Source organism: Chinchilla lanigera, unplaced genomic scaffold (genome assembly GCF_000276665.1).
Source record: "Chinchilla lanigera isolate Chin_1 unplaced genomic scaffold, ChiLan1.0 scaffold00046, whole genome shotgun sequence".
Taxonomy (NCBI): Eukaryota; Metazoa; Chordata; class Mammalia; order Rodentia; family Chinchillidae; genus Chinchilla; species Chinchilla lanigera.
Genome location: NW_004955447.1, coordinates 5,306,237 through 5,334,058, shown reverse-complemented (window position 1 = coordinate 5,334,058; position 27,822 = coordinate 5,306,237). Strand labels below are relative to the sequence as shown.

Sequence of the window (27,822 nt, the reverse complement as noted above, 5' to 3'; positions counted from 1 at the left end):
TGGTCAGATATATCAAGAAAAAGGAAATTCCTATCACAATTGAAGCTAAAACTCTTCAAATGAGAATCATATTTTTTAAATGGGTGTTATTCACTAGATAAATAATGTTGTAATCTACTTTTCAGCAACATCTAACTCAACACATTCTGTCCTTTTGGAAAACTCAGTTTTGTGTAGATACAGAATATATACCAGCAAATAATTTTTTGTAATGCGTGAGATTAATGTGTCTGACTGGAGACTATTTCCTCAATTCACTTGACGCATTGAGCAGGCAGGGACATGACAGAAAGCTTTGGCTGCAGTAGGTGTAGGAATTTGTGAAGAATCACACAGATGATCCTGGGGAACTGTGCAGCTCTTCCATATGTTTAGCAATGATAAGCAAACGTGTCAATAGCTTTACATTTTCTATGTAGCAGTGATTTTTAAATTATGTATTTGCAATACTAATACTCCCCATTCATCCTAAGGAGTTGGTATACCTACATACCACATCTTAATCCTTTTTACTTTCCTTTCCTTCCCTCCCTCCTCCCTCAATTCCTCCTCCCTCAATTCCTCCCCCCTCTATCCCCAGCTCCCTTGTTTCCTCTTTTAATATCTAAAAGATAATGGATATTATCTATCTTTTATTCACCCTTTAAATTATTTATACTTTAGATTTCTCATATGAGAGAAACTGCTATATTTAAACTTCTGTGTCTGATTTATGTTATTTTCAAGGTACATCCATTCTCCTATAAATGACTCAAATTTGTCCTTTATGGCAGAGTAGTACTCCATTGTGTGTAAATACATTTTCTTTATCCATTCATCTGTTTATGGACATATAGGCTACTTCTAAGGTTCAGCTATTATTAATTGTGCTACTATAAACATGAGTATGCATATATCTCTGTAATATGTCTTTAACTCTTTTAGGAAGATCCTGGAAGGGAAAAAATTGGGAAAGATGGTATTTCTATATACCAATAAATAAGATACAAAGGACAAATATTTTAATAAAAATGTGCTATGGGAATGCCAAAGATATAAGGATGCAGAAGGCTTCAGGAAATCAACAAATCTTCATAGTCAGGGATAGCTTCCGCCTGTATCTCGAAGGATGAGTAGGCCATCACTGGATAAACAAGGCAAAAGAAGCAAATGAACAGAGTACAGTGAGTGGAAAAAGTGTGAGAGGTAGCAAAGATAATGGGACCCCTACGAGTAAGCCAAATTACCGGAGCAGAGGGTATCTTGATTTAAAAAGGCGCTATTATGAAAGACCTTGTGCTTCATGGTCCAACGTGTTGTTGGTCTCCAGTATTTAGTGTTCAATGAAAAAATGAAAGAAGACAAAAACAGTGAGAATCTACCCTAGTGTTTTGTTTTGCTTTTGGTTTTCTTTCCTGTAGCAGGAATCAAACTCACGACCTTGCACTTGCCATGCAGGCGCTGTCCTGCTGAGCTACATCCCCAGCTCCTTACCCAAGTGTTTTTAAGCAAGGAGCAACTTTATTAAGTTGCATTTTAAATGAGTCAGATACAAAATATAATAGAAACTAGGGAACTACTTTTGAGATCTCTGTAAGAGGGTTTTCAATGATGCTGGGAATTACAGGTTTAACTCGCTAATGTTTAGGTCAGATTTTTGCCGTGTGTGTGTGTGTGTGTGTGTGTGTGTGTGTGTGTGTGTGTGTGTGTGTGACGAGAGGAACATAATTTGATGCTCGGTACACTGAGGATAAATTGTACTTACAAACCAGCAGACTGAAGTCTGATGAATGGTTTTTTTCTTTTGGCTTACTTTTTTTAAAGGTACAACACATAAAATTAATGAGATGGTAATTTCACATAAATATTCCTGTCTTTGTGTTTGCTGGAGATGTTCTTTTGTCTTCTTATCAGACTTTCTGGTCACAAAGCTGCTTTCATTGTGTTTCCTCCCCTGATGGCGCCCGCATCTTCTCCCTCCAGCCTCCCGGCTGTGGGTCCTCCTTCTTCTTCCCACTCCCGCTTCCATCAGCTTCCGGAAAGGCGGGTCAGGTCGGATGTCAGAGCGAGAAGCTTTCCTGTGTCATTCAGCTCACCTTCTTAGTACATGGAAACTAAACAATAGTTACGATTTTGTCTTTTAAAAATCCAGTTGGAAGGCTGGGGATTTAGCTCAGCGGCACAGCGCCTGCCTGGCGAGCGCAAGGTTGTGAGTTCGATTCCCAGTACCAGGAAAAAAAAAGAAAAAAGAAAAGAAAAACAAAATCCAGTTGGAGTAGGGGACAGCTCAGTGGTAGAGCACTTGTCTTACATGAGCAAGGACCTGGGTTTCATCCCCGGTGCCACAAAAAGACAAAGACAAACAAATCCAAACGGAGTCCTATTTCATTATTGAAAGTTTGTGTAGTAAGGAAGCAAATCTAGACATATTATAAAGGCAAGGCTGTAATTTTGAATTTTCAATTCCCAATTTCTGTTTCAAACTGTTTTCATTTTGATAATACATCTGAACCTCCTTTCTAGGTTACTGATTGTTAAAACTGAATTATAGACCATTTGACTTCCCGTATCTACAGTTGCGGATTCAGTGGGACCCACACTGCTGGAAGAACCACGGGGTCTCTCCATTAGGAAAGAAGGATGAGGCGGAGACTCCCTGTCTTGCTTTGATTTCTGGGAAGAGGCTGGTCTTTTTTGTTTTGTTTTGTTTTTTTGTTTTATTTGTTTTTTCTCCGGTACCGGGAACCGAACTCACGACCTTGCGCTTGCCAGGCAGGCGCTTTTTTGCCGCTGAGCTAAATCCCCAGCCCCAAGAGGCTGGTCTTTGTGGGCCCTCGCTAAGGGTATAATAGGCAAGAGTGGAATTCTCAGCACCCCAGCAGGAACAACCAGGCTTCCTCCTGACATTCCTCTGTTATTATTCCTGCACTGAACTGGGCCAAATGCAGCTTCCGAAGGACTACGGTATTTCCCCCATGCAACTCCTGAGTGTGTTTTGATAGTGTCGCTCTGTGTATCCTACTAAGATGTGGGAACCACGTGTATGGTCAGTGATCCACAGTTCAGAGTGTGCAAGAGAACAAAATATGAGTTTAAAAATTTACAATGTTGTCTGATACTTTTGCCAAATACCCATTGGTACCCATGTACTAAAAATGCCTACTGACAAAAAGTAAAAAAGTCCTGATCCCATAACTGCTGTTTATATTTAGTGAACCATTTTTTTTTATTTATTTATTTTTGGTCTTTGAGACAGGGTCTCACTATGCAGTTCAGGCTGGCCTTGAGCTCACTTTGTAGCCCAGGCTGGTCTTGAACTTGCAACAATCTTCCTGCCTCAGCCTCCCTAGTGCTGAGATTACAGGCATGCACCACCACGTCCAGCTTTAGTGAAGCATTAAAATGGATATGAGGTAAGGAAAACCATTTTGTTTTATTTTTAAATTTAAACAAAGCTTGGTCCTGAAATATTAATGAACAGAATCAGTACTAATAAAAATATCCTATGAAGTAAATTTTAATGAAGTAGAATTTATTCAAGTCATATCTTTGAGAAATAAATACAGTATCTCTACCACTATCTCTACACCTGTTTCTTTCATCTCCAGGTGATGTTAATCTTCTGTTTATTTTGCTACTTGATATCTAAGTATGTGTAGTTTACTTAGAGATTACCTTCTAAACATTGGTCTATGCCTGTCCTTTCTTAGTTCACAAAAAGAAGAGGAAAACAATGTGTACGTGTGCGTGTGTGTGTGTGTGTGTGTGTGTGTGTGTGTGTGTGTGTCTTGTTTGTTGGCAATGTTGGTGGTTATAAAGCAAGTAGGAACTTCCTCTTTGCACGGTTGCCTTTGCCTCTCACACCAGAGAGATTTCATTTTGTTTGGGACAGGATACAGTTGAAACCAAACCACACACCCGGAGGGTATGATGGCTAAGAAGCCCCCGAAACCAGCCCCTCGAAGGATCTTCCAAGAAAGATTAAAGATGACTGCTCTACCTTTGTACTTTGAAGGCTTTTTATTAGTCAAGCGATCAGAATACCACGTAAGTCTATAGGTGAAAATATTAAATCTGAAACTCGGTCTTGTATAACTTATCTTATGATGATATGATACAGTGAAGCTTCTTTTTTCTCTATTTGAATTAGACCCCTTTCTTTCTTTGAGGTCAGAAAAAAATCTAATTTTGCATAATTTAAATATAACATTTGGTTAAACTTACATATATATTTGTATAATGTATATAATTTAACTTTCATATATTAAGACACCGATGTAAAAAATCATTTAGCTAAATTTCTGAAGAATTCATTACAGGAAGTTTTGGCTTAGAAGATAAAATGTGCCTTACATTTTCTCCATAATTTACTATTATGCCTCAGTGATGATATGTATCACTAAGATAAAATATTGTGATTAAAATTAAACAAACTCCTCAGTTACACTCGTTTGCAATTATCAAATTATAAAAATGGCAAACTTCTATTAAAACTGTGAAAATTATAAAATACTGTTTAACATTGTTTAGTTATATTTTCTAAAAACACTGTTCAAGACAGTGATTTTAAAAGATAATAGGGTACTATTGTGAGTAGTAAATACACTAAACTACAAAAACACATTTGCACTAGGAAAATTCATAAAGCATTTCATATTTTTAAAATGTAAAAATGGAACCTATTGCTAATTTACATCATTAACTTTAATATTATAATTGTGAAAAACTCAATTAATAAAAAATAGGAGTTTGTTACTAAAGTCATTAAGTCAGATATCATGACATTTTAATATTGACCAAAAATAGAAAATTTTTAATGTTTTCAGAAATGCCATAATTATTTAATGATGATAATAAAATGAATTTTATGAGACTATATTAATACTTAAGGAAAATCATCTGTATGAAAATAGGACAATAATAGTTCCTACATAATGTCCTACAGTAATGTTCTACAAGGGGCTGGGAATTTAGCTCAGCTCAGCAGCACAGTGCCTGCCTGGCAAGCGTGAGGTCGTGAGTTCGATTCCTGGTACCAGAAAAAAACAAACAAACAAAAATGTTCTACAATAGGACTTTAATATTTCCTACATACATAATCTGCTCTTTTATGGCGTGAGATGAAAGCCTTGGTAATTTGTTCACCGTTATGGGTGTTAAACATGTATTTGTCAGTCATACTGGAATATTTTTTGGTTGACCTCATGTATACCACATGTTAGCTACATTGTTACCTTTTCCCAGGAAAGAGAAACTGCAAAAAACAAATTTCTGATTTGTAATTTCAATTTGGTTATCTATTGAATATCTCAAAAATATTATAATAACTTTCTTGACAGCAAATTATTTTTTCTTGTATTTAAAGAAGACACCACTGGTATGGTTAGCAGAAAGAGCAAGAATTTTAGAGGAGTGTCAATAGAACATGTCTTTACCTAATGGTTTTCTCACTTACAGCTTGTGATCTGATACAAATTAATCTCCTTTAGACTCAGTTTCCTCAGCTATAAAATGGAGAGAATGCACATTACTTGCCTTTAATAAAATGTACTATTATATGCAATGTTTCATCCATTATGTCTGGGATAAGTAGGTACTGGATGAATGCATTCATTCAAGCAACTCTTATTGTATTTCTCTGATGCACCAAGCATCACATTCATTTCTGGAAAATGTGAATAAAACACAAAGATACTTATTGTAAGAGGGTTAGCTGAGTAGTAGTGCTGAATTCTTATCCAATTGTGACTCTTTGTCTTAGAAAAATATGCTGTGAAAGAGAATTAGTGAACTATAGACACAAATACTTCCAATGAGGGATGGGGTTCTAGATCAGCTGTATAATAGTTGCCTAATATGTGAGGCTCTGGGTTTGATCCCTAGCATCAAAAAACATGTGCATGCATGTGTGCACACGTATGTGCACGCAAACACACACATTATTTTTCTAATGAAATCTTTTTCATTAGAAATGTTTTTCCATTTGAATTCATAGCAAAGTATCTCTTCCTTGTATATCTAGGAGAGCAAGAGGACAACAATAATGCCTACATTCTAGCATGATTTCAAGCACTGAAGGGATAACATATGTAAAATATGTGCCTCACACTAAAGAGTCTCTTCCCATTTAATTATTTGATGATATTTCCACTAACATCTTAAAACCAGTTTAGAGTCCATAAGTAGAATGGCTTACAGAAGAACCATGGTGATAGAATGCTTGAAAATAAAAGCTATGAACAAAAGCTCAGGAAAATGAGTGGGATTTCCATGGAAACAAAGTGCCAGGAAGCCTTTGGGAGGAGGAGGACCTGAGACTGTTACAGCCTGGTCATCTTCTGAGCTAATAGGACAGAGACACTGACAGGCTCTGCGAAGTGGAGACTCTGCGGAGGGAATTTGGAACACTGTAGTGGGACAAAATATAACTGGAGAGGAATGTGGCCTGTAAGGGGATTACAAGTTAAAAGCGAACTTGTAGAAGTTCTTGTGTTGGGACACTAGGACAGTTTTAAGAATTTAAAGAGCTTTGCCCCAGGAAAATGCACCATTACCGTTTTGCATAAAATTCCAGAAAGATCCTGGATCTCAGATCAAGAATCCATGAAAAGTCCATAATCTTCATGGAAAAGATAGTGTGGGAGGATTTACTTAAACTGCAGCATTACAATTGTGGGTTGACAGGAAAACTTACTGTTAATAAAAGGTATTAACTGTCACAATGGAGTATCAATGGTGTCACATGCTTTTACAAATGGAAAAGTTTCTCATTTTTCTGGAACTGTTTAGCAGAGAATTTGGGCATCAATCCTCCACATTGTAATGTGCTACATGTGTAATATGTCTTATTAGCTTGAACTTAAGATTGTGCTCACCATAATGATATTAAAATTACATTTCTCTGAATAGTCCTCTACTTGTCTCTATATCATTTAGGAAAGTTTTAGGACTTTCTTAATTGTGCTATCAAACTCAATTCTCTATGCCAAAACTCTGTGAATTTTGAAAATAACATACTTCTTTCAAAAAAACACTTTGACCACAGTTCCCAATACTAGTTTATTTATCAATCACGTACATGTACTGTTGTACTAAGACTCCATATAAACTATTAAATGTATGCAAAAAAACAAATTAAGATGAAAAAGATGAGATGTAATTAGATATTCTGAGTTTCACTCCCAAAGGATCTTATTGCATACCTTTGGGATTTACGCACTCTGGAGAACCACTCTACAATATCTTTCCTTAGACAAATGCTCATGGAAAGAGAAGCATTTTATTGGGGGAGGGACTAAAAAGAAACTTACCTGAAAATTCCAGTTTTCAAGTTTTCCTACTTAAAATGGGGTGCATTTGAATTTATTTTCACTAAAAAAAAAAAAAGTACCAGGAGTCAAGTGATAAACAATCTAATTTGGGAATATGGGCAGTTCCTTTACCTTTTAATCCATTTCCTCCTTTGTAAAAATGAGGAATTGCTCTCCTGAATAACTGGATTTCTGTGGTGGCCAAATGGAGTATATGATAAAAGGTATATATTCTCTTAAGGTGTGACTTGTAGATATCGTGCAGGGCCCTTAATGTGTCATTCTGATCCTGAGAGTAACCCTGCATAGGAAGTATTTTATCCATTTCATAGCGGAGTCATGCTCACGGAGGTTCAAGGCTTCTCCTCAAAGCCTCGCTTTGATAAACTTGCAATGCACTTCACATTATGATGTTTCTCAAACTCAAGTTCTAATTCCATTTGATCATAGGCTTCCAGAAATTAGAGATGCCTATTGCTAGCTACTGTATTATATAGAGGTCTAGAGCAAGCTCAGCAGATGTTCAGAATCATTTAATGAATAAAAATGAGACAGTGACCTTAAACTCCAAGTAAAGGTCTCTAATGGTTATGAAGCTAGTGATACATGGGATATCTCATTTCAGTCCCTTTTCTTACTTCTATAACTTAATACAAATTATTGTTTAAAAATAAGAAACGTCAATCAAAATGTACTTTATTCAAAGATGTGCCCTTCAAAATCAATTTCTTAAGTGTTTAAGCATCTCAGTAGATAGAAATAGATACCTAGCCTTAGTGATATTCATAGATGACTCAGGTTATACTGGTTTTCATGAGGTCTTACAAACAAAGCCAAGACTGCAACCTGTAGGTCTCCAGGTACTGACTGAATATATGTCTGGCTGTCTTGGTACGTGGCTGTGGCTGCAGTTTACGGGGCATGTTGCTAGTGGTAGCTTACTTTCCCTCCATCCCTGCCTTTGTGCTCAAGTCAGTGCCTTTACATTTACTTTGTCCCCAATTTAACGAGTGATCCTCAGCCCTTTCCATGAATTTTTCTTTGCTTACCTGTTAGACTCCTGTTTTCTCCGATTAATTCTACCCAGTTCTCTGTGACTGAACACCCCTGTACTTTTTCTAAGGAGCACAGACATCTGCACATACACCCAGACTTGGAGGGGCCGTTAGTGTTACACAATCTTCTTTCCCATGGCAGGTTAAAAAAGGAAACCAGTTAAGAGAATGAACAGGGTGGTGGGTTGACTTCAGGGTTTTCTTTTGCTTTCCTTTCCTCCAAAAATCCTTGGCATTGACTCCATCTTAGAAGCCTTACTGTAGGAAACTACACGACTGACTGTTAAATTTCTTAAACAGCACACGTACGTTCCCATCTCCTTCTACACCCCCACCTTCTAGTTCTAAAACATAGAATAACCTTAAAGTACTCCTTTCCTTACAGACGCTCACCGAAAGAGCAGAGTGTGGAGTGGTGATGCAAAACAATAAATAAAACAAATTTGAAAATTTTGGCTGCAGGTCAAATCTGTGAAAATTGAAATATTTTTCAACATAGTAAAGTATTATTCATTCCCAGTTTTTGCAGAACATCTACCTGATCATAGTGCCAGAATGTATTAACAACTTGCGAAGTAAAATCTCTCAATGCAGCTTTATTTCTATTTAAGAAAACAAAAAAGTGATTTTATATAGGAATGAAATGAGTTTCATTATTCTAGTATACAGTACATCCCCTTCTCATACATAGTCCCATTTTAAGAGATCTGATTTAGAGATTTTTGACCCTATGTCATGTGCACACACACACACACACACACACACACACACACACACACATAGGTACCACATGGAAAAAGCATTATGTAGATAATGAAAAATGTGAAGCACCTATCAATCTTGTGTGTGAAGGGATAGTATTTATCATTGTTAAAGTGGTCCACATTTACTGAATGCTTGCTGTGTCCCAGGTCCAATGTACCTTACATACATTATTGTCCCAGTTAACCTTCAACACTCTATGAAGCAACAGCAGGAAGATGGTTTCCCTATTTTTACTCTTGGTCCCTTAACTGTGAACCTCACACTCAATACACAATAATAAGTATTATTATTCAGTAGTTTTTAATATACTCACACATCTGTAAGCCACCTCCACTATGTATGTTCACAGCATTTTAATCATTCTACAAAAAAAAAAAAAAACTTCCCTAGACAGTCACTCCAAGTTCTCCTTCCCAATTTTACATTTTTATATCCCTTCATTGGAATTTTTCTTCTCCCAACTTTGAAACCAGAATTAGGTGTCACACAAGTTAAGAGCCATTACGTGTTTTGCTGTCTTATAATATTAATCTGTTTGACTCTGAGATGCATCCAGGATGTTATGGTTTGTGTCTATATGTCCTCCCAAAGCCACATGCAGTCATGGAGTGGGTTCTAGAGTTTTTGACTTACTCATGGTCCATTGGGATTATGGGTGTGAGTGCTAGGATTAAGGGTGTAAGTGCTACACCCACCCTGAGGCAGGCAGCATACATACAATATAAGGGTGTGAAAGAGTCTTGCTTGCTGGTGCTCCTCCCTTTTTGCTCTTGTTGCTTTTGCTGTCTTCCGCTGCCACGAACGGTTGCTCTCAACCATGTGCCATTCTGCCTTGGAGCCAGCTGGGTTGAGACTGAAACTTCCACAAATTGTGAGCTAAATAAACCATTCCTTCCTTAATTTTGGGTGTTGGGTATTTTGTCCCAGCAATGAGAGAAAAGTAACCAAGGCAAGGGGTCTGCAAATATTGAGTATCTGGATTTCAAAGAAGAGGAAAGAACCTCTTTGTCCAGTTTTATAATTGCACCTATTGTCCAATCCTCCCTTGCATACTGTTTTGCATTGTTCTTTTCTATGGGGATTTCTACTTGGTGTCGGAGATACCATTAGATCTACTACAGCCAGCTGTCAATCAGAGGTACGGAATGGAGTAGAAAAACCACAGAGCTTGGACAAATACACCTTGTCCCAAGTTCCAATTCAGCCCTAAGGTACTTTGCTGCAGTTATACTACCAACTTGTTTAAGCCTCACTGTATGCACATCCCACTGAAACATGAGTTTTCTTTCCCTCTACAAAGAAGTTGAGTCTGTTTTTTGACCCTGTGCATGTGGACTGGATCATAAAGCATGCTTAGGTAAATGTGACAAAAACAAAGACTGAGTGTGCTTGTACGTCAGGGCCTTCACTCTGTTTTCCTTCTGGGAATCTTTCTGCCAGTATGTGATTGAGTCTGGGTTGGCTGGAAGATAAGAGACCACACACACACACACACACACACACACACACACACACACACACAGGCCTTCCCAGTTGTTCCACATCCCCACATAGATCTATGCGAGTGAGTGAAGCCAACTACTACCTCCAGCCACAGCCAAGCACACCCAGGCCAGCCACAGAATAGAAGACAGAAAGAGAAAACGTTTGCTGTTTCAGCCCTCTAAGTGGACTTGAAAGTTGGTTTGTTCTGTAGTATGGCTTTTTCTGCAGAAAAGCATAACTGAGCTGGGTGCGGTGATTCAATTTGTAGTCTCAGCTACTTGGAGGTTGAGGCAGGAGGATGGCTAGTTTGAGACCAGTCTGAGCACCACAGTGAGAAGCCCTCTCAAAAAGATGAAAAAAGAAGCAGGAAGGAGGGAGGAAGGGAGGGATGGTGGGAGGAAAGAAGAGAGGAAGAGAGAGAGGAAAGAGACAGAAGAGAAAAAGCTAACTAATACAGAGAGAAAAATAGTTCTTTCAAGAACATGAGAAAAAGATGGACATGGTGGTGCACGACTATAATTCCAGTTATGTAGGAGGCTGAAGCAGGAGCATTCTCAAGTGAGGGGCATGGTGGTTGTAATACCCAGGCTAATGTTTAATTTGGGAGTAAGGAAAATACAAGCAAGATTGGGCTGTAGAATTCATATTATTGGAGAAAATAAAAATATAAACCCAAGGGGGTGCCAAATAGTCTGTTGGTAACAAAAAAGATGAACGATATTTTGATATTGAGGAGACACAAAATAATGGAAAGTGTTTTTTTATATACAAAGGAAAAAATGTTTTTGTGATGTTCTTACATTAATTGATGATTCAGCAAATTGCAAAACTTCAATTTATTAAACTCTAAAGGAAGAAATAATCAACATATCTACTCAACTCATTGGAACTTAAAACACACTTTTGGAAAAAGATATGAAGGTAAGTCTGCAGATACCAAAGGATTTTATTGTTTAAACTCATTTGCTGTACTTGTGTAATATAGTCAATCTTTATTCAAATAGACCTCACTTAAGTGAAATGAGGTTATTTACACATAAGTGTAAATAACTCAGTTATTTACAGTTTTAAAATTTAATTATTTTATTTGTATGGAACTCACAGTAATCTGAATGTATTAATAATTAAATATTAGTACATGAATGAAATTCAGTCTTCAGCATTCAGCTTTGATAGTGTGATGCTGGGTGTTATTCTTTTTTATTGTGGTAAGGTGCTTACCTAGAATTTGTGAGACAATACTTGAGGTTCAGTCCACAGTGCCAAAAAAAATCACTATCACTTTTTCACATTTCCTTGAGCTATACACTATGGGATATATATATATATATATATATATATATATATATATATACACACACACACACACACATACATACATACATACACATATATAACACAATAATGCACACTATTTGTTAACCCAAATAACAAGCTATATAGTCTGCTAAGTGCATGGCATATATGTTTTTTTTTTTCTGGTACCAGCAATCGAACTCAGGACCTTGCGCTTGCCAGGCAGATGCTTGTGCAGCTGAGCTATATCCCTGGCCCTGCATGGCATATATGAATTCATTCATCCTTCCATGTATCCTAGCAAGAAGACACCATTGTCTGGTCCTAAGCAGGACCTCTTAGTGACCCCTCTGACATGTGCAAACTTCTATTGAAACTGCATAAAAAGATTTACACACAAACCAAGTTATACTCTTACCTCAAAATTATACTAAAATACATTTGAGAAGGATTTAATTAGGAATTATATGTAAGGCCATTTAAAAAGTAGGCGAATTATCAGCATAAAGAAGAACGTCATATAAGCAATTTTTAAGAAAGTTATAAAAAGAAAATAGTTGTAAGTGCACTAATGTTTACAATTATTCTCCCACAGGAGTATAAACATTATTGGACAGAGTTGAGAGGAACTACCCTTTTCTTTTATACTGACAAAAAAAGTACAATAGTAAGTACAAAAGTACAATAGTAAAACAAGTTAAGCTGATTTAATTGTTTCCTATGTGCCCTTGTTACATAGTCTTTTATTTGTTGTGGGGTTTCCGCCATCCAAGAATAAAGATGCACTTATAAAATCAATTCAAGTGAACACAATTTGAATCTGGAAGGACCGTCAATTATGATAGGACCAATTGCAAAATTTCCCAAGCAACTCGGAAGGTATTAACTCATGTCTTTAACTTGCTGTTCATTTATTTCTGATTCTGATAATTAGAACTTAGCTAATAAGTAGAAATTTTATATATCTGAAAATAAAGTGCTTAATACAGAGTGATAGGTTCAATGGTCCTTACTTATGTTGCTCTAGTATACGATTATAATCTGAAAGGAAAAAGATGTTCTCCAGAATTTCATAACATACAATATCACAACTTAATTTTTCTTGAAACACAAAATCATACCCCTTATGAGAATAACAGCAAAGGGATTCTAAGATTTACTTTATTTCAGATTTTGCTTGTGTGCTTTATTTTATTCCATGAATAAGCTATTTTCGTGCAAAAGTCTGCCTACCTTGGAATGTAGGAGACTTTATAAGCCACTGACTTTTTAAACTATAAACGTTCCAGATCATGAACAGGAGTAGCCCATACTTCTTAGAATATCATTACTAGAACTAGCATGCCCAGATCAAATGAAAGGAAGACAAAATAGAGCTGATGTAATGTATCCGTACAGACATTTCAGCACCATCATTGCTGAACTGGCCAGAAACTACTAAAAACAAAGAAAACACAAACTTAAAATAGACATCTTTCACCAGAGTTCTGAACAGAACGAGTTATAGTAGGGTGTTTTCAAATACCATAATACATTTTATAAAAACTAAGTTCTCTGTTGTACATTCTAACTTCCCCCTGACATCAGTCAATCAAAAGACCTCATTTAAACTTTGTACAATGCAGAGTAAATGGCAGAGCTGACAATCCTTGCTCACTTGCTACGTGACGCAAGGCAGTACAGCTTGATGAATGCGAGTCTGGAGTGTTCAGACAGATTATCTGAGTTTTTCTGCTGGTCCTGCCACTGTTAACAGTGGGATCTTGGCCTAATTACCTAACCTTTCAGTGACTCAATGTATCCATGAGAAAACTTGTACAGAATAAACCACATCTCAAATTAGACAATCTGAAGAGGGTTGAATAAAGTTTTAATAAATACTCAAAGCAGTAGACAAAGTCTAGGCTCACAAAGGCTGGTACAGAACCTGAGGCTAATAATAGTGCCACACTACCATATCTACAAGGGAAAGGGAGACACAGATCATTCTTGAGAAAAGTATGATCTTTATCTAGGAGATCAACTGCACAGGGTATTAAATACCCAACTTCACCCGTCACATCCCTCTGATCTGCCAGTGTGCCCCAGTGGTTCAACTTAACAGGAAGACAAAGGGTGCAAGAGGCCTTTGGTGTTGTCTACCTAGGTCTGTCACCTGACGTAGAGTACTGGATGGCAAAAGGATACAAGTGAATGTAGAAAAGCAAACAACACAAAGAGGGGCTGAGGAGCTCTCCAGTATCCTCGGTCTTCAAATCTTTAAACTTCAGACGATCTCAGCTCATGTCATAAGGCTATCCAAAGAAATTAATGAGATAGGACGTAAGATGGTAGCTAGCATACAGTAAGCATTTCAGCATTTTACAGGTGTTATCTGTTGAATTCTCACAGCAACTCTCCAGAGAGGGTACTGTTTTAATACCCAGTTTTTAGATGAAAAAAGTCAAGGTTAAAGATTAAGAAATTGCACATGATCAGACAGTTAATAAAAGGGGAACAATCTGGGTCTTTCTTGTGAGCCAGGTTTCTTAACCATTATATCATGAAGAGTTTGTTATAATGATATGCTGCATGTTGCCCATCTAGCAATTTTGATAAAAGATGACATAGATCTTCCAGGAAGCTTTGTGGGGTGATACACTCCAAAGGAAGTGTGGGACAGACCAGGTGAGCACTGTATGTATTTATTAACTTAAAGCAGGAAGAATATAAAACTTCCTTTATGTATCTGAAAGGCTGTCACGAAGCCTAACTCTCACTCATGTGAGTCACAGGATCCTTGTAGTGTTATTCTAGAGAAAAGGGTCTAGCACAATGGATGGAAATTACTGGGCTGGGGGGACTGGCTCCGTTCACTAACATTTACTAATAGACAGGGCTGCACAGGAGGCAGGAGGCTGCGTCATGAGCAGCTGTCCCACCTCTGGAAGAAGAGCTGCACCGAGGGATGTCAGAAGCACAGGCACGCTCAGGTGGCAGCTGGATTAGACAGATGACCTTTAAGTTTCTTTACAACACTACAATTAAAAGCAAAAGATATGACTTGTTTCCTCTAATCCATAATCAGCCCACACATCCTATCTAACTCGGCCACCTCTTCCTCTGTTGCTTCCGCTATGTTGCGGCCAAACACTGAGCTAGATCAGACAGGCAGTCAAAAAAACCCGGGCTTAATTTAAACTAAACTTCTCTTTCCATTTCTAATTCTCTGTTCATTGAAAATAAACAGGCTAACCTCAGCCCAAACTTACCCTCCATCTCAATACAGAAATACAGAAATAGCTCAATACAGAAATAGCTCTACACGATATTTACTTGCCCCCCTTTATTCAGAAAAGCAAATAAGGAGACTTATAAGAATTCAAACTAAAGACAGGCAAGTTAAGAATGAGGCTATGTTAGCAAAAAAAGCTCCTAGAAACCATACCAAAGGTAGTTCTTTGTATACTAGTGGGCAAGCACAGCAGTCCTATAGATGGATTGTTCAGAAGGAATATTTTTATTGTGCTTGGATGAGAAAATAATTTCTTAATAGTATATTAATGGCCAGTAGTGTATGGAATGTTAAACAATGACTTCTTAGAAAAAAGTGTACATGCAAATGTATGCAAATAAACTTATAATGAATATTAATGATATAGAAAATGTACAGCACACGATTTAAAATTTCACAATACCCCTTACTGTGACTTTCATATGGCCAATTGATTCCCAAGTGCTTTCTTGGATTTTTGCTGACCCAACTTCTCTGAATTACATATTTTTTAATTCTGAAAGAATATTTATCAACTTTTTTCTCTATTTATAGTGAAACAGCTTCAGACACAATAAACTTTGAAATTTTAGCTGCATTATTAACATTTTGCCTTTTATTTTCTGAAGTCTACGCTGGCACCAGCGGACAGTGGAGTTTGGGTCAAGTTTGAGGACCAGTGGCTTGACTTTATATTATGTGAACTAGGCATCTTTTTAAAAAATTTTTACATTTTAAGGTGATGTAAAGGAAAACAAAAAAGAATCTGTAATAAAGATTGTATGTAGGCTTCAAGTAATTGCTATGTGTCTTTTGCAGACAAAAGTGCTGCCTCTGGGACAATAAACAATACAATAAATCAAAACCTGCTTTGTAACAGGTCTACCCTTACTTTCCACGGGGTAACACCCCCTGCCATGGCTCACTCCAACTTATGCATATGACCTCATTGAACTGCAGTTCAGAAGAAAAGCACTGTAGCAGCACTCTTATATAATTTCACCACACAGTACAAAGATGCAAATAACCTCAAACACAGAGAGTAGCAAAATGTAATAATATTATTAGAAACTAATAATTGGAGTTTTAATTATAGTTTTCATTTTTAAAAATTTCATTCGTCCTTGTTTGCAGGACATAATGTTGACTTTCCTTGTGTGGAGTCGGTACTGGTGCAGAACACGTCTTAATTTCTTTTTCATCCCTTTTCCTCCCTTCCTCTTGCCTCCATTCTTGATCTCCTTCGCATCTGAGCAACAGCTCCCTACTTCCTACTAGCTCTGTTATTTTGTTCTTTATTTATACTTGGGTTTCTTGTATAAAAAAATCTATGTGATATTTAAACTTGTACATGTGATTTATTTCACTTAACATTATGGCTTGCAGATGCACCCATTTTCCCACCAATGACTCAGGTTTGTCTTTATGGCAGAGTACACTCCCCTGTGTGTAAACACCACATTTTCATTATCCATCCATCTGTGATGACCATACAGGCTGCTTCCAGGTGTTGGCTATCATGAATTGTGTTGCTATAAACATGGATATGCATGTATCACAGCAATATGATGTCTTTAACTCTTGCTGGTATGTTTATATAATTAGATTTTTAATAATGGCTGTGTTCTACAACTCATTTGCAAAATTTGTGAAAATTTAACAACTACATTTCACAAACTTGTATGAATCAGATTCAACACCAAAATCTAATGGATTTCCAAATACCCTTTAGGGCTGGAAAAAAGCCAGGGTTTCATGCAAGGTGTGAAACAGTTGAAAACACTATTTTTCCTTCCTGCTACAAAAAAAATGTGTATTATCCATGAAATAATTTAATGGGGTTTTCCTTTATCTTTGCAGTATGTTGACAAATTAGACATACTAAACTTCATACGCCTTACTGAACAGAACTCAGCTGAAAAGAATTGTGCAAACTTCACCCTTGTTTTGCCAAAAGAGGACGTGCACCTGAAGGTGAGTGAGAACAGGACTCTAAAAAGTTACTCTTATAAAGTGCGCTCACTTCTTAATACTCAATAGCTGAAGTAAAAGGGAATTATAAGAGGAGTGAAGTCTCATACTTTGTTAGTATCTCTTTCCCTTCAATTAAAAAGGACAAGTTTTTGGAATTGGATTTTAGAACAGCATGCTCATTTATTTAGTATATACCATAATGAAACCTTATACTACTTCTATCTTCTGACAAAGTCAGAAATCCCACCTGGTATTTTAAAAAAAGGTTGCCCTTCAATTGAACAATTCAATTCCAAGTTGAATTCCTGGGACCCAGAGCCTATATTTTAAGCAAACTTTGTAGGTGACCTGTGGATATAGCAGTTAAGGGAACAGCATTGAAGTCAGACACCTAGATTTAAACTTGGGCTGATTTATGTATTAACCGTGTGATTGTAGGCAAGTGACTTGACTTTTTTTTTATACCTTTGTTTCTTCACTCAGAAGTAAGTCTGGTGTAAGTCTCTCACTGAGGCCCACTTTATTAAAATTGCAACCTTTCCCCTCTTCTACTCCCTAAACATACTATCAATCTGTTTTACCCTGATCTACATTTTGTTTTTATTTTCTTCTGATACTATCAAATGTACTATTATGCTTATTATTTACTGACCCTAAACTCCATGAAAATAAAGATATTTGTTTTCCCTGATATAAACCAATATCTGAATTAGTACATACCAATTTTAAAAATAATAAATATATTTTAAATGAAAAGAATCTATAAAATTATAATGGTAATGAAGTACCTCTTTCTGAAAAAAGGAGTAAAAAGTGAGTTGGTCATTTCAAAGTTATTTTCCTAGTAAGGCAGAGATAGATAGGTGATAGAAAACTTATTAGATTTTTATTTCAAGTTCCTTCAGGTTACCTTTTTTAGTGTGTGAGAATTTTTTTTTAATAGGAGAAAAGGATTTTTAGCTCACAGTTTGTAGAGGTTTCAGTCCATAGTCAGCTGGCTGTAAGGCAGGGTGGCATGGCAGAGGGGCATTACAGAGGAGAAACATTCATGGTGGGCAGAAGGTAGCACAGCAAGAAGGGGGAACCAGTTCATGGCAGCCAGAAGTTAGCAAAATAACAAGAGATGGTGCTTAAGAATTAAGAGAGAAGGAACTTCACTTATTATGCCAAATGAAATTGGCCTGTGCAGCAAAGTTGACTGTTATTTTTTTCCTTATTTCTCAGAGAGGTCAGATAACAACCCAGTTTTGGTTTAGTGATGTGGAGCTTTTGCATGATTGACTTCATTTTGAACTCCAGTCTAGCTGTGGAGCTCAGTGCAGGAGCATACTCTGAACAACAGTCTCCTACAGTGCCTACTGAACAAGAGTAAACAAATACCTGTGAAGGCGTAGAGCAGTAGTTGACACTGTAAGCACTCATGTAGGTTTGTAGATGTTGTTATTCACAGTAGGAACAACAGTGGTATTTTAGAGTTAAGAATTGTGAGTTCCTCCCCACACTGGTTGCCCCATCTTCAAGCCAGTCAATGTTAAATACCAAGAGAGGAAGCATTAACTCACACACCAGAAATAGGTTTGTTAATGTTTAATTTTAAGTATGAATATGCACAATTTTACTTGTTTAATAAGCAAACAGATTAAAGGCATGCATTTCTATTTTCTGATGAAAGAAAAATGATATTACAATAGTTCTTAAAAAAATGAACTTTAATGGTTCTATGCAAAGAGGAAAATGAAGTATTTCTTCATTTCATTTGACCTATGTGATTTAAAAAATTACAGCTGACCTTTAAACAGCATCCTTCAATAGAAGAATATGTATTTTATCAGTCTTGCTGGGTTTTGATGGCTTTACATATCTTGTCATAAATTAATCATGAAATTCTAAAGTTATTTGAAGTCAATAAAAACATTAATACTCATAATCGCTCTCGTTTTCTTCATCTGTGTTTGTCTTCATCTGCAGACAGAGAACACAGAGAGTGGGGATGAATGGAGAGGCTTCCTTCTTACAGTGAAAGAGGTAGGAAGGTCTTCACTTTTGATTAATTTGCTTATTCAGAAATATTTGCTGAACACCTACTATGAACCATGAAGAAAGAAAGTGGATAAAGAATAGAGAAGGATAAACTTCGGTCATTTGTAGGAAAATGGAAGCACCTCGACACCATAATGCTAAGTGAAATAAATCAGACACACGAGCTTAAATATCATATTGTTTCTTTTATATGAGAAACTCAAAATATAAATACAGAGCAAATTCAATGACAGATACTAAGAAATAGGGAGATGGGCCTTCTGCACAGGAAAGGGACGAGAGATGCAGGGGGCAGGGAGAGGAAGGTGATAAGAAAAGAATTAAGATGGGTTATGTACATGGACCAACTGCCCACAAGCAGTGTAATTGCTATGTACTAATAAAAAATAACATCTGAAAAAGAAAAGATGGCTGAGATACAGCAATTGAAAAAGACAGGTACAAGCCCTTGCACTTGCTTCTGAAAGTTTTCTTCCTATCAGGTGAGTGGAAGGGGGCAAAAAACAAGCAGGTTAGCAAATGAGATCTTTTCCCATTTCAATAATTATCACGAAGAAAACTGACCAGGCAAGGTGCTGATGAGTATCAGGTAGCCAGGAAGAGCTACGTTTTTCTTTCTATCTTTGACATGTACGTCTTTTGTATATTCTGACATTTATAGCTTACACAGCAACTTGAATATATATCCCAACTTCTTATTTATTTTGTATTTATAAAATGCTAACAGGTGGATTTTATGACTAACATATACAATATAAGAAGGAGAGATGGTCAAAATGAAGATTCACCTTTACACATTTGTTTAGAGAGTTTTAAAACAAAGAGATACTTATCTGTTCAACTGGACAGCGTTTTATCTGAAGCAAAAGGCTTAGAGTTAACTGTTGTATCAAGATAACTACCATTCATCTGAATAAAGCCACTGTAGTAACTATCTTGGAAACAGGAGATTCTTTGATAAACAGCTCCTTCCCACAAAACACCATGTTCTCTGACACATTTAGAGGATATGAATATTTTCCATGTTTATTAGGGTCAGTTAAACAGACTGTATCCCAAGCTCCTTTCTAAGCGAAGTCTTTGCAGTCACATGGAAAAAGCCTTTTACCAAGATGTTACATGCTGGGGCTTCCTCTCAGCTAACAGATAAAGGTTGAAGTTCAACTGCTGTGTGAGGAAGTAGGGCATTACAGGCTGCGCATGTGGGTTGGTTAAAGATGTGAAAGATATGTTGCTTTTGGAGGTTGGAGGAAGAAACTCTTAGGGAAATTAAACTTTGTTCTTCTGTTGTGGAAAAGCAATTGTGCGCCAAGGTGCCTCTTTTATTGGGGTAGAAATGTCCCAAGTGTATTTCTCAGGTTGAGAAATTCACTAAAATAACTGGAGGGGGGGCTTGTTGTATTTTTTTAATGTGCTAATTATAAGGCTTGGTGAACATTTTATTTTTACTATTTTCCTTGAGGTACGGATACAAAGCATAATATAATATAATAAAATTTATACATTAGACTACCAAATAAAATTTATGTAACTTTTCAAGGGAAGACAAATTCTGTGCTCTATAAATGTTTTGTGCTACAGTCCCAAATCATTGTATATGAGCAGTCACATCACATTACAGCTTTGACAGGGAAGGGTGAGAGCAGACAGTTCCATGAGCTGAAACATTGCTTTTCAAGCAAATAAACAAACTTAAGTTTGTGTCCTGATTCTACAACTTACTAGCGAGGTGACCCTGGACTAGATATTTAATTTTTCTGAGCATGTTGTTTGTTGTTTCATTTGTACAGTAGAGATAACACAATGTTTGAGATATAATAAGCATTTCACAAGAAGTAGCTGAAAGAAAATATTAATAGAAATAAAAAATAAACAGTAACTTCGTTTCTTCCCCATTATGCTATTTCTTGTGGTTTGGCATATGAAGAAATGGCGTTAGGGCCTAGATGGTGGCACACATTTGTAATCTCAGCTAACGGGAGGCTGAGCCAGGAAGATTATGGATTTGAGGCTAGCCTGGCTACATAGTGAGAACTAGTATCAAAAAAAAGTCTCTAACCCGTGCACCCCGTTAGTGAATTTTTATTTAAACACCATACGCGCGCGCGCACACACACACACACACACACACACGTATAATGCAAAATATTACGTGTATGCTCTTTTCCCACACTTGATGAACTTTCTTGGGTGCCCCCTAGAAGGAATGCATTCCCCTGTGGTGATAAAGATGGGAAGCTGAGATGACTGCCTTCAGACAGACTCTCTGGTGACCCATACAGAAAAGCATACATCTCCTAAGAGAATGTAGCTGGGCATAGATAGGGACTAAATTAGCTGGGCACAGCGGTACCTGTAATTCCAGCCCTCAGCCCTCAGGAGACTGAGGAGGATGATCATGAAGTTGGCACCACCCTGAGACTCAGCTGGGAGTCGGGATACAATCAGGACATATGTAGGTACCTTAACCCAAAATATAGCTCTAGAAAAGGTAACAACAAACCCAACTAATAGGTAGAGAAGAATCGTAATTCTCGCATATGAATAAATGTTTGCAGCACACACATTCATGCTGATTCTCTGTTGTCTAATGGGTAGTTTCATCTCTATCCCATAAGCCATAATATTGTGGAGCTTGTTCCAAGTTTACTTGTGAGAAAATGAAACACCTTATCTGTGCTCTTGAGTGACCTTCACACTGATGAACTAGTGAGCTCAGGATGAAAAATGAGACTTTTGTCATTGCTCAAACTAGCTTGTACTACAAAGTAGGTGTACTGTGGTTTGGGGCCGGCTCCAAAGGAAGATTTCTGGGAAGAAGGGCAGGCACATTACAGGTTCTAGTTGGTTTAAAGGTCATTCTAAGACACCTGCTCTGAACCAAAATTTATTTATGATTCTACCCATCCATCTGTGCCAGGTGACCAGAGTTCCTTAGAATCATAAAAGCCTTATCTTTACTAAAACCAGCACATTATTTAGCTGTCTTTCTCATCTGCCGACTGTTTTAATTGATTCCAGCTCTCTGTGCCCCAACATGTGTCACTTCTACCTGGGCAAGTGATTAGACTACATGAAGTCCTGGAGAAAGAAAAGAAAAGAAGGACTGAGATAGAACAGCTGCCAGTTGCATCTGTGGAAAAAGAGAAGGAACCAATTGAAGAACATAGGGATGCATTCAACCCTATGCCAGTGTAAGTGCCCAGTGAACCCCAGCTTATTCATTTGATTGTTAACACGAGTATCTGGTTATCAAGGAGAGTTACTCATTTGACCTTATTTAACCAGGGACAATAAAAAATCCTGGGGATAAACTGCATGTCTCTGAATACCTGCTACATTTCCTCTTCTATGTCATGATCAAATTAATGCAGATTTGAACCAGCTCTCTTACCACACAGGAAATCCCCTTCTACCCACAAACTTGGACCAAATAGATACTTTTTCCGGAGCTCAGACCTAAATAAAAGTTCCTGTGAAGAAGGAAGGGAAACGTATTTTTTTTACCATACAGCTCTATAACTGGCCAGTTTTCTATCAAAATTATAGCAAAGAATTTTAAATGCAGAGAATATTCTATTCAATCGATGGGCCAGTAAGTAGTTATGGAGTTTGTGCTTTTGAGACGGCCCTTGTTGAAAAAATGAGGAGGCAACATGCAGGATTCAGCAGCACCCAGCATTTATCTTCTATATTGTTGAAAAGACTGTGAGCCCTTTTCTCCTGGGGATTCCTGTCAGTGAAACTTGACATCAGGTTCAGATACAGAGCCTATCTCTACCATAACCACTGAAACCTTCCAAGCATTGGTCGCTGAAACCCAAGATAGCCAGTGGACTGAAAGGTGAACGATCATACAAATTGCTTCTTTTCTTTTTTTCTCAATAAAACAACTAATATGTTGATTACAGATAAAGAAAAGATTAGAATCATTCCTGGTCTTACCACTGAGGAATTTGCTGTTAACATTCTGGTATATTTCACACCCTACCAGGTTTTTTGTTTTTGTTTTTGTTTTTGTTTTTTCCTATGACTACGTCAATATATTTCACTTACTACAATATATTATAAAAAATAGGAAGTGCTATTTTTTAAAAAAAATTATGTGTAAAAATGCCGACAATACAATAGAAAGGCGTACCAAAGGAGTAAGTTTGGACCTATACTTAAAATCAGTTTTAAAAGCAAAGATTAAGTAAGAGATACATTTAGAGATGTTTTATATCCTTGAAAGGAAACCACGAACCAATATTTATCCAAGATCCCCCTTGTCAACTGAGACTGGGGTTACACTGTTAACTGTTGTTTTATATTTCTAAATGCTAGTGGTGATTATACTATGATGATCTGTAAATAAGTTTCCAGGTCCTCTTTGCTTAAAGAGGCTTTGGGAAAATGAGGGAAGGACATTTTCATTAGCATACTTACGGTGGCACAGGTTTGTTATAATAGGTACTAAAATTATACAATTACAATTTTAACAATAAAACTGAAGTTTTAACAAAAATCAGTAATTGTAGCCCTAAAAGGTATTTTGATAGTGTTATTTTGAAGTCATGATCTTCATCAGTTAAAAAAAATTTTCTTCTACCCTCTCTAGATGTTTTTATACAGTTTCCCGGAAAGAAGCAACCGAGATGTTGGAGAAGAATCCTTCCTTGGGAAATATGATCCTGAGACCTGGTAGTGACAGTAGAAACTATTCCATCACTATCCGACAGGAGACAGAGTACGTTTCATTTAAGACTGTGTAGAACTGTTAAAAACGTGACATTGCTTTAGAAATCAAAGTCACACAAGTTCGGATCCATGCCTCCTGCATGTTTTGTTATATGCATAAATGATGATAAAGTTTTTAGGGTGAAAGCAGGATGAGAGAGACCGGAATCCTCGGTGGCAATAAGAGGAGAAAATTTTTGTAGCCTCTACTGTTTTAACCTAGAGCGGTCTTGGAAGGCTTACTTGATTAACTGATGCTTGAGCAGAGATCTAAAGGAATTGAGGGAACAAACTGGGTCGATATTTGGTTACAAACAGTGTAGGCAGCTTGTGCCCAGAGGCAGAAGAACACTTGGCTCATTTAAGAAACAGAAAGAGACTCACTGTGCCTGCAGTGGGGTCATAAAGCAGAAAAGCCATAGGAGATAAGAGTCCAGGGTGGAGCAGGGACAGATCACTCAAAGTCCTTTGTCTGTATGTGGGATTTTGAGACAGGGTCTCACTTTGTAGTCCAGGCTGGCCTAGAACTCCTGCTCCAGCCTCCTGAGTGCTGGCTGGGATTACGGGTGTGCACCACCGCGCTGTGGCCTACAGGTCACTGTAGGGACCAGAGTTTGACTCTGAGTGACAGAAGAGGCTGCTGGGCTGTTGACACAGTCTGACTAATGACAAAAGGGGCTCCTAAGGACCCTCTTGATAAGGTTAGTAGTTCCTTCTAGTAAGAAGGTTTACCCGTGAGAAAGTCAGGAACAGTTAAATACAAATGCTGTTTTTCTGTGTGTGTAGTGAGAGTGAGCGGATCTTTTCAGAGCCACTATAGTTTAAGAGTCCATGAAAACTTAAATTTCAGTAGGGGACTGTGGCTTTAAAACATAAGACATTTCTGCCCTACATGGAAACATGCAATCACTGTTTAGTAAGATCTGTGATTCCTGAAGTTGTCTTTCTTTTTGGAAGAAAGACAAAGAGTCTTTTTTTTTCATTAGCATACTTACGGTGTTATTTTGAAGTCACAATCTTCATCAGTTAAAAAACATTTTTCATCAGCATACTCTTGGATCTTGTGATACAGTTCATGCTGGCCAGCATTTGGCCGTTCTTCTGCCTCAGCCCCAAAGAGTTGCAATGGCGTGGGTGTGTCATCATGCCAGGCTTGAATTTGCTGTACTTTATGGGAATAACACTCTATTTATTATTAAGAATTATACCTACTGATCCACCCCATAAATCTCTGTAACTATACACAGAGTCAATATGAAGACATTGAGAGTGAGTCAAGGCAGTAAAAAGAAAATAGTCACTTGCAGGAGAAATTAAAACGATGGCACTATGGCTGCACTATTAGTGTGAGCTATGGCCCCTAAGCGCTATTCACTTGTCCGTTACTCCAATGCAGACAGGTACTTGTCTTTATACACTAGCTATGTGCACTAAACAGATGGCAGGAATGTTGGAGGGTAAGTCAGATCCTGCTTCTGTGTGTGTGTGTGTGTGTGTGTGTGTGTAGGTGTACGTAGCTGTGTATTCCACTGTGACTATCTGTCAATCTTCTTGTGGCTTGCTGATGTCTTCTATGTTATCTTAATAACATCTGTTAAACATTAAGGATGAACTTTTAACTCCATTGGAATATAGTAGAGTATATGGACTTTTTTTTTTTTAGTTTTAGGCTATTTGATTTAAAATTTAACTACCTTGAAACAAAACCAAAAGAAATGAAAGTTGTCATGCCATCAAATATCAGTAAATTTAGAACTCCTACTTAAAAGTGTATTTTTCTGTTTTGTATCTTTTGGTCAAGGATTTTGTCATTTTTCAGAGTGTAGGAAATTAAGTATCAGATACTTTTACTTTTAAAAAATAAGAGACTATAGAACTGAATTAAAATTTACAGAGAAAAAAATTTTAAGAAACATAATCTAACTGTTAAAAAAATTAGGTCACACAAGACTGTGATTGCTTTTTGTCCCTCATATTATTTCTTTTTTGGTTTGTTTACTTCACTTACATATAAATTATTTCCTGCAAAATAGCAGCAGATCTCTTTTAAGGTCGTTTCCTTGGTTACTTTTCTCCTGTGCTGAGACGAAATACCCAATGCCCAAAATTAAGGAAGGAAAGGTTTACTTAGCTTACAGTTTGTGGTGGTTTCAGTCTACAATCAGCTGACTCCAAGGCAGAGTGACACAGCTCAAGGCAGCATAAGACAGCAAGAGCAACACAAGCAAAAGGGGATGAGGAGCAAGTCTCTTTCCCCCCTTATATTGTGTGCAGGCCCTCCACTCTAGGGTGGGTCCTTTATTCCCTCACCATCTCTGTGCCCTCCTCTTGCACAGGCTCAGGATATTCACAAAGTGAGGACCCTGGCCCCTGCTGAGTCCCTTAGTTAAGCTTCTAAACTTATCAAGTTGACACAATGTATCAACCATTACACTAGTCTAAATTATTCATCTTTTGCACTACATTTTCCATATAACTGAACTAGAGAAATAACAGCATTTTCTGCTACACATGTGGATTATAACAAAATGCAGTGTTTCTATACTTAGGATGTGAATTTAATGCCACAGTTTTACTATATTTATATTGTATTTAAGTTGTATTGAAATGCATAAGAAAGTTTGGAAAAAGGAGATCATATCAGTTATGTAGTTCTAATTTTAGTAAGCTCACTTCCAGTTTGATGTCAGTTGATGGTCATAAAAACATAACATTTCATAAAATCACCTCCTCTCTCCTAAGTATTTAGAAAGCAAGAAGTGAGGTATACAGTCAAGCTAAACATTCTAACACTGGAATCAGTATGTGCTCGCTAGACTTTGGAGAACTGATTACACACGAAGGAGGCTTACAAAAATTTAACTGTTACTACACAAAGTTTTCCTTATGAACCAGACACATGTGGTTAAGGATCATTATTTGTGTTCTCTAATGCATCAAAAGAGGCCATTGAGAATGCCTGAATGTCATATCTTTTATTTAACAGGTCACTTAATTGTTAAGGATAGCAACTATAGAATGTATTAGAATTTTACCTCATAGTGTAGACCTTAATGAAAGACTTCAGTAGAAATCTAGACTATTAGGAAACACCTGTGTTTCCAAAACCCCAAGTAATTCTCTTACAAATGAGTTATAGAGAAATGTTCAGCCATGCAAGGTAGGTGAGTTTGTGTGGTAAAACACTAGCTGAAAAGGACAAGTTGGTTTACAAAACAGTACTTGGAAGCAAAAATTTTCCATCTGTTAACAAATCAGCTGTGGGAGGGAAGACTCTTCTCAGGAATAAACAAGTCATTCAGTGACAAATTAGCCGGTGTAGAATATCATCCATTTTTGCTCAGCCAATGGGCGAATGCATTCATAAAACAGAAAGCTATCCTTACAACAAACTTTATATTTTGGTTTTGTTTTCTGGAAATTACTGACTAGGTGCCATGCTAATAATAAAAACAGCTTGGAAGGCCACTAGCTAAGGAAGCTGTAGAAAATATTTAAAACCAAACAAAATATGAAAGAAAAACAAAAGGTCTAAAATGAGAGGCAAAGCCTAAGCAACTTCCATGTAATCAACTTCAGTGGGATTTTCGCTCTTCTTTCTGCTTCAGTGTTCTCCTCTATCAGAACTCCAGAAGACCCTATTGGCCTTTGTCACTTTTCTGTCCACAGCTTAGCCATGAGTGAAGACCGAGATGTGATGGTTATTACCAACAGCAGCAATCAAGCCCCCCTTTCACACAATCCCACTTGTGAACCCCGAGTTGAGTGCTAGCAAACATCCCCTTCAGACACAGTAAAAACATGGAGGCAGACAGGGTTTTCCATGTTTTACAAGTGAAGAAGCCAAGACTCACAGAAATAATCGAATTAAAACTACAAATTTAAAATGTAGTAAAACAATAGTTAAAATGTCCTGTGTCTTTTTTGTTTTGTTTTATTTGGTACC

General features: G+C 37.2%; 1 protein-coding gene across 4 annotated transcripts in view; it reads left to right on the top strand.

Annotated features, from left to right (window-relative positions):
- The window catches only part of Stap1 (signal transducing adaptor family member 1), a 52,507-nt gene that overhangs the window by 11,156 nt on the left and 13,529 nt on the right, over positions 1–27,822 (top strand). Inside the window, exons 1-7 of one of the 4 annotated variants that reach the window (XM_013518539.1) lie at positions 3,939–4,026; positions 11,368–11,515; positions 12,486–12,557; positions 17,004–17,117; positions 19,086–19,142; positions 22,179–22,351; positions 23,758–23,886. In XM_013518539.1, the coding sequence (XP_013373993.1) occupies positions 11,510–11,515; positions 12,486–12,557; positions 17,004–17,117; positions 19,086–19,142; positions 22,179–22,351; positions 23,758–23,886 (551 nt within the window). In that variant the 5' untranslated portion in view covers positions 3,939–4,026; positions 11,368–11,509. Of the gene's footprint in view, positions 1–3,797; positions 4,027–11,367; positions 11,516–12,485; positions 12,558–17,003; positions 17,118–19,085; positions 19,143–22,178; positions 22,352–23,757; positions 23,887–27,822 lie in introns of those variants that run through there. The other 3 variants (XM_005392840.2, XM_005392841.2, XM_013518538.1) reach the window with 3 other exon arrangements.